At 38.2% G+C, this 7,632-nt stretch overlaps 2 protein-coding genes across 2 annotated transcripts in view; one reads left to right on the top strand and one right to left on the bottom strand.

Annotated features, from left to right (window-relative positions):
* Positions 1–5,363, bottom strand: part of orc5 (origin recognition complex, subunit 5) — a 15,633-nt gene extending 10,270 nt beyond the window's left edge. The window contains exons 1-4 of the mRNA XM_079263168.1: positions 5,240–5,363; positions 4,011–4,103; positions 2,248–2,433; positions 1,819–1,893 (exon numbers count right to left, since the gene is read on the bottom strand). Coding sequence (XP_079119294.1) covers positions 1,819–1,893; positions 2,248–2,433; positions 4,011–4,103; positions 5,240–5,353 — 468 coding nt within the window. The 5' untranslated portion in view covers positions 5,354–5,363. The remainder of the gene's footprint in view (positions 1–1,818; positions 1,894–2,247; positions 2,434–4,010; positions 4,104–5,239) is intronic.
* Positions 5,364–6,744: 1,381 nt separating this feature from the next.
* The window catches only part of lhfpl3 (LHFPL tetraspan subfamily member 3), a gene marked incomplete at its 5' end in the record, with an annotated part of 50,862 nt that continues 49,974 nt past the window's right edge, over positions 6,745–7,632 (top strand). Inside the window, one exon of the mRNA XM_079263015.1 lies at positions 6,745–7,180. Within this exon, the coding sequence (XP_079119141.1) occupies positions 6,745–7,180 (436 nt within the window). The remainder of the gene's footprint in view (positions 7,181–7,632) is intronic.

The raw sequence follows: 7,632 nt of genomic DNA, 5'->3' as shown, positions 1-7,632 counted from the left end.
CGGCCAGATTAATGGCCAGTACGTCCGATGCTAAAAACAGCAGCTAGTGATAAAAAGTTAACTGACAGCAGCAGTTTTCTGAATTCAACCATTTATGTTTGAACGCGACTCTGAGCCTGAGAGAGAAGATACCGAGATGGTGGAAAAAAGACGTTTACAACAAACTGTTTCTGTATGGTAAAGTCGTCATTTTAATGTCTGGTCACCTTGATGTAAAGTCAGATAGCAAGTTGACAATGAGGCATGTTGTTCATGCTAACAAGTATCAGTTTTATTCTGTGTTGGACCTTTTTTTAAACTATGAATGTTTTTGTTTTTTTTAAAAAAATCCGGAGTTAGAGACATAAAATATGAAGTACTGTTGACAAACTTACACACACCAGACCAAACTTAGCGGCAGCCAGATAAGCACACACACATTTAACGACATGGAACTGCACAAAGCAGCGCGTTTATTTTAGTTTTTATTTACTGTCAGTGTTTATCTTAATTAATTAGCCTATTTAGATGTGCTGTTTTAGCCAGGAGTCTGGAAAATGTTGCGATTTCCATGTGACAGATCTGTGGTTTATTTAGCCACCGTTTTGCCATGTTACTTTACAGATAAATAACATGAAGTTAAATATCCTGTATAAATAAAGTGTCACGGTTTGGCTGCAACATCCTGATGAGTCTTCCTACTGACCTATGTAGACCCATGTTTTATAAATGTAGCATCACCTACCATCTTATATGTTCTCATTATCGTCTCTGTTAAGCTACACATATGGAAATAGAAAGAGAACAGGGACACAGCAAGATATTACTAATCACTGTGCTTAGAAAATTAAATGCCTCTTTTTCATTTCTCATTGCTCAGAATGAAGGATGAAGCTCCAAACTCCCCCGTGTCTGATCCAACATCCTGGCGTGGAACCTGTCTGTTTAAATGCTTTTTCATTACAAAATGCAAGAAATATTTATAAGCAGGATGATGTACATTTACCTATTGGAGGAAATGAGAGGGAATTTTCTCTTCTAGACCCAAAAAATAAAAAAGAATAAAGCTAATCAAATGGCAAATAACTGTAAAAGGTGATTATACATGTTCTTGCCATTTTGTATTACATACAACAAATAGTAACTTTGTTGCAGTCATGAGTCAAGTCAGAAATGTTTCATTTTCAGACTGATGTGCTTTGCTTGCATTTTTGTGAAAATGCCATAAAATGTTAACAGTGAAACATTAGAAACTAGATGCAAGAATCAGATGAACTCAACCTTAATAAACTTATTTCTTCATACAGGAGCTTCAGAAATGACATTAACACAAGGATCTTTCAGCTAACGCACACAAAGATAAAGCCGTCATTCTAATATTAGAAAGTATTTCTCCATTTTTCCTTCAAGCCAAAGAGTGTGCTGAGAAAAATAAATACAAACAACTACCAACTGCAAAACAATAAAGCACATTAGAGATGCAAAATCCATCATTATCCTGTTTCACTTCACATAAACATAAATCTGCATCCTGGTTATCACGCTGACACGTGGCAGCAGTAAAGCAGTGAGACATAAAACAAGATTATTCTTAGTAATTATCTTTCACTGGAGTAAAACCAACTATCACTTTATATTCTTGATGTCCTTAATTAAAATGCAGTGAGTGGCTGACATCTTTCCTTCCTAACAGCATCACAAAAGAGCTCTTCACATTCAGCTCAAGGTCATCCATTACAAGTAAGGCCGTTCCAGTCCTCTTCCATCATCTGCACGGTGAAACAACAATAAAGTGTCTTACTTGATAGATGACAGAAAAAGCATGCTGCCCTGCCTCACCAGTTCCTGAAGACGAAGAAGAGCGGGGAGGAGATTGGCATCTGTGTCCCTCAGAAGTTCAGCTTTTTCCATTACCTGAAAATACACATGCAGGTCTGTAATTTCTACCATTTATATATGATATGCTTAGTATATGCTTAGTTCTAAAGAGCGATACTGTGTTTTCTGCTGCAAATATTTTGAGCCAATATAAGAGATTAAACCCACGCCTGTGCTGCCTAAAAATCACTCAGCTCTGCAGGCTAAAACATCTGGGGCTTTGTTTTACATCTATTTGCAAAAGCTTGCACAACTAAACCTATTATCGTGCAAACACTAAGTGACACATACAGAGAATATATTACTTGATGTGTTTTGGATGAGAACATTTTGCTGTGACAAGTGAGGAGTGACTTTCTGGTTGGTTTGGCATAACATGCCAACACTCACAATGTATCGCGTCTGCTTGGCTGGCGACCGCGAGGACTGTTGTCTGTAGATGCGAACAAAGTCAGACAAGGAGGGACTGCGGGGGAGCAGCGAGGCGGCTTCAGAGCCAAAGAAGGACAGCAGCACTTGTTCAAACAGCAACGCCACAGAAATGCATTCAACACAGCTGACTGTGGCATGAGGCAGCTGTAGAGGGAAGGAGGAGGAAGAATGATGACTAACAGTGATGCCTATGGAGGCCAGAAACAATGATCCCATGTTGACTCAATCGTCTGCCTTTGGTGCACTGAACAAAAATATCTGCGTTAAATGAAAAAGATAGAAATGTCTGCTGTAGTTTGGTATCCATAATATCAATGTCAAGTAAATTAAGAGCAAATTTAAGCAAGTTTGGCTCGTGTTTGCTAAAGTATTGAAACAACTGACCTATTTCTGAAACTCAAACTATTTAAGAGATTAAACTAAAACAACATTCAATGCAGCTTTAGATGAGGCTTTAATTTGAAGAAATTTGACTGTACCAAGCAGTTTAAGCAGGAAAAAATGTGATCAAACTGATCAAAATTAAAAGGGAAAAGTTTATTTTCCACTAAATCTCTGAGAGGGTTTAGTTTTATTGTTCTACTAAGCGTGTTGTGTTACATGTTACAGTCGCATTGTGGGTTTTATTGTCAGTTTGTCTTATTTTAAATGATCGTAATGTTACTCAGAACGCTTCAGAAAATAATTGTCCCGTATTTCTTGCAGCGACCGCTTCTATAAGCTTCTGATTCACACTTTTTATATAATTTCCTATGTCATCCATTTACTTATCATAACAGAAATGTATTCAAATTAGCATTTAACTTGTTGCTAGGCAACATCTATAACGTTAAAGCTCTGTTTGCGAGGACTATTTTTCTCAGCGGAAGCCATGACAGGACAATAAACTAAAAAAACTGAACTGTCTGAAGTCTCTTTTATTGTTTGGTATATAGTTGTATAATGACACAGATGATGTTTAGTCCAACAGTAATAAAATAGTTTATTCTATTCCATTATGCAGTGACTTGCATGATCAATAGCAAGAGGGGAAATGGTCCACTAAACCAATCAAAGCTGGCTGTTTGACCCTCTGCAGGTCACTTAATCCTGATTCACAGAATAAGAAGACTAAACTGTGTCAATAAGAAAAATAACCTTACATTAATTGGTTATTTTCCAGTGCGCCCAGTAGCATCATCACTGTTGACCGGGCCACAATATTGATGTGTTAAAATATACATACAGTCAGATAGTAGACTACTGCATTAGTCAATACATTCAGCTCGTACTTTTACATTTATTACCTTTAAGTATATTTACTTGTACTCAAGTAAAAAGGCCAATGTGGTACTTTTACTAGAGTATTTTTCTGAATGTTTATTAATACTCCACCACCGTCCCTGAGAAAAAGAAACTCAAATATCTCCAAGGTGCTTCACATAATTAACACAAATCTATCCTGCATCCAGATGCTGACATTATTCCTAAAACCTGTGGATTATTTTCATTTTTAAATATTGTTTCAATTAAAATGGGAAGTTTCTGCCTCACATGTTCAAATGTAGACAATATTAGAATTTAAAGCAAAAGTTTATATAAGGACAAACAAGTTAGTGAGTCAAACTTTAGCATTAAACATCCACATGTTTACCTATTTGTACTATTTTCTCCAGAGAAATAACACCTCATTTTGCACACAATTAAAAAAAATTAACTAAACAAGAGCAAATGTTGGTCACCTCCAATTCCTTCATTATAATGTTGATCACATGACTCTTTCCTGAGGCTCGATGACCATAAATGAAGACTGAAGGGTAGCAGTAGTGCTGTGGCTGCAGGAACACAACAAAAGCATCTTAGGGCTTCTTGAAGCTGAACCATATAGTCATAATTTAACATTTTACCTGCAGAAGATACTCTAAATACATGTCCTAAATAGTTATTTTACCTAAATATATAAATAAAATAAATAAAATAAACAATTCAGATATAGACATATTAATAACCTATTAACAAATTACCATTATAATTCTGACAGCAGAGACCTCATAAAACTGTATTAGTCAATTATATATTATCATTATTATAAATATCAATGTAACAGAATATAACTTTTCAATTAATGTTCACTCATAACGCAATGAAACGTATATTTTTATAGGTTGAAACAGCTGTAAAAATGTGAAGTTTACTTTATGTTTCACACTGTAAGTATGCTTTGGGTATGAATATTTATGTCCAGGGGGTGGGGGTCAAAATCTTTACATAATGATACAACTGCAACTATTGGAAAAAGTTATCTCCATTATGTTGTAACAGTCAATTCAACTAGAAAAACTGGGTAAAACAAACGCAAAAACCTCATATTTTTATGTAGTTTTCTTTAGTTTCGTGTAGCACACTGACTGATGTTAAGATCCTTTAAAGTATATTATTTTGTTGTATCTGTCTTCTGTTGTGGACATGGCATACAGCATCTCTTATGTGTAATTCTCTGTTTACATGGAAAAAGATAGAAACTTAATTAATGCACAGTTAACAATGAATATTCTACCTACATTTCATTACTGTGACAGTCGTATGTGTTGCTTTCTGGACAATTTTGTTGCAAAAAAAAAAAAAAAGTGAAAACAATGAGGGACACCACCAATAAAGTTGTTGTTACTTGTTTAGTGCTTCTTGTTTGAGTGTCTGTTAAAATAAAAAGAGTTTGACAGTTCCTGGCTTAAAGTACTGCATTTCTTGGTAATCAGATAAACAGGTCCTGCTTCAGGAGCCAACCAAGACTAGTATAATAACGAGAAAAGACGGAGTTTAATTAATACTAAACTGGAATTAGCATCATCAAGAAACACCGTGTATGCAGTCTTTTGTTTTCTATCTATATTAAAACTTTTGACTTCGTTTTGCATTTGGAAGCAGGTCAAATAGAAATCCAGGGTCGTGATGATCAGACCATCCAACATACCTGACCCATGAGGGACAGCAGCATCCCAGCCTGGAGCTCCCTACAGGGCAGCTGCTCTGCAACCCTCTGCAGCTTCTCCGCCTTGTATCCTGGGTGTTGTAACAGCCCAGCCATCCCGCTCACCTCCTTCCTAACTAAAAAAAAATGTCATTCAAACTGTGTGGAGTTTGTAAAAACTAACATACAGCTTAGGAAACTTTAGCTTAGCTCTCAGTAACTCCACATTAAACTTCACGAGGCTGAGTCAAGGAACACCGGCGTTTAGACAAAGGAGAAAAGCGAGAAACTGTCTGAAAACGGTCAACTTTAAACACCACAAAATGCTGCTAAAAATCCAGACGAATGAAAATAAAATGGTTACAATGTTAAAATAGAGTGAAAATAACCACTTAAAAGTTGGAAATCAACACAAACGTGACAGTCAGCATGCGTTTCGCGCGCCTTCGGTTTGCGTCACAAGCTGTCATTCCATCCCAGCCAATCAGATATGAACAAAGAATTCTGGGTAATGTAGTCTAAAGTCTAAACAAACAAGTGAAGACTTCCTTAATAATTAAAGAGCTTTTTTAAAAAATAGGCTGCTTGCTTATGATATATAATCAAATATTACCATCTATAAAACATTTTCCTGTCATGTGCATTTTCATAAACACGTTTTACGAAACGAGTAACGTAAAACTTAATAATAACAATAAAAAAGATGACAATTTATTAATAATTTGTTACTTCATAAATCAGCACAGAATCAAATAATTTCTTACAGTTATATTTGTAATACTGAGTGCACTTGTACATCTGAGGCGGAGAAATATCTATAAAATCCTAAATAGTTCAGCGAATAGTTTTCCAATTATCTAAATAATAAACAATTTCCTTAAGAAGAAAAAAAAACTGGGCTCATATACAATATAGAGAAACATGTAATTCAGTCTGCTGGGGGTATATTTATTTACCTCATCCTGGCTATTTCTGTCATATCTATCTGCATGTTTAAGACTTGGCGCGTTGCAGGAATAATACGTCAGAATGGGATTAAGGGATGTGGGTTGGCCCAGTAGTATCCACGGCTATCCTCCAACTCTGATTCAATAGGATCTGAGCTGCGGCTGCTGCTCTGTCAGCGTCAACACACTCACTATTTCAGCGAGATCTCACACACTCACATCCCGAGAGGTGGAGCGGTTCGTCGGGTTGGGAGATTTACTGTAGCTCAATGTGACTGTGAATCTACACAGAGGACTCTTATTTCTCCTCCAGATCGGGTTTTACCCTCCAGACTGATGAATGAAAATCGGAAGGAAACGCAAGAAGAAACCAGGAGCGACCTTGCCGCGGATGCCAGAGAGGAGTGATGCTGAGGGAGGAACTGTGACAAGAGAGGAGGAAACAGAAAGATCCAATACGAGAAGAAGTTCTGCTGAATACTGTGGCCAGATGTGTCAGATGTTGACTTGCTGATAGCAGATCCTGAGTACCGAGCAGACCCACCTCACGCACACTGGAGGATGGTCCCCGGGGCCCCCAGCACGACCACCACCATGCTCCCCGCCTCCGAGGCTGCCAAAATCTACCAGACCAACTACGTCCGCAACTCCCGAGCCATCGGCGTCCTGTGGGCCATCTTCACCATCCTCTTCGCCATCGTAAACGTGGTGTGCTTCATCCAGCCCTACTGGATCGGAGACGGCATGGACACCCCGCAGACGGGCTACTTCGGTCTCTTCCACTACTGCATCGGAAACGGGCTGTCCCGGGACTTAACCTGTCAGGGCAGCTTCACCGAGTTCAGCAGCATCCCTTCAGGTGCCTTCAAGGCTGCCTCCTTCTTCATCGGCATGTCCATGGTGCTGGTCCTCACCTGCATCGGCTGCTTCGCACTCTTCTTCTTCTGCAGCACCGGTACGGTGTACAAGATCTGCGGCTGGATGCAGCTGGCTGCAGGTAGGACTCTGACTACAGGTGGAAGTTCTGACTTCTGGGAGCTCCAGGGATGAAATTAGTCTCTTATATAGGCGTGATTCCCTTGAAACTCGTCAAAAACCACAGCTGTTGCGCTCATCTCTTAATCTGGTTGTTTAGATTTCTAATGTTTGGTGTGAATATAGCGGAACAGGGTCAGAATATAGAAAAATATTTATCTCAAAATCTAAATGTGAGCTTACATCCTTACATTCCATTACAAAATGGAAAAGTCACTCTTGTTTCATACTCAGCTATTTGGTTCCTGAAGAGGCTCAATATGTTCAGACTTTTTCAAACAATTTATCAGATATGGACTCCCACGAATGCTCATTTGGCCAGAAAGCTCAGTTTTTGTAGATTCTGTCTTGTGAAACTCTGCTTTAAAGCATTTGGCTTGGCACTGAGTCATTAAAAGACATGATGTAACTGTC

This window comes from Telmatherina bonti (assembly GCF_933228915.1).
Source record: "Telmatherina bonti genome assembly, chromosome: 23".
NCBI classification, from domain to species: Eukaryota; Metazoa; Chordata; class Actinopteri; order Atheriniformes; family Telmatherinidae; genus Telmatherina; species Telmatherina bonti.
The sequence above is the reverse complement of the archived record's forward strand: the minus strand, read 5'-3'. Positions and strand labels throughout refer to the sequence as shown.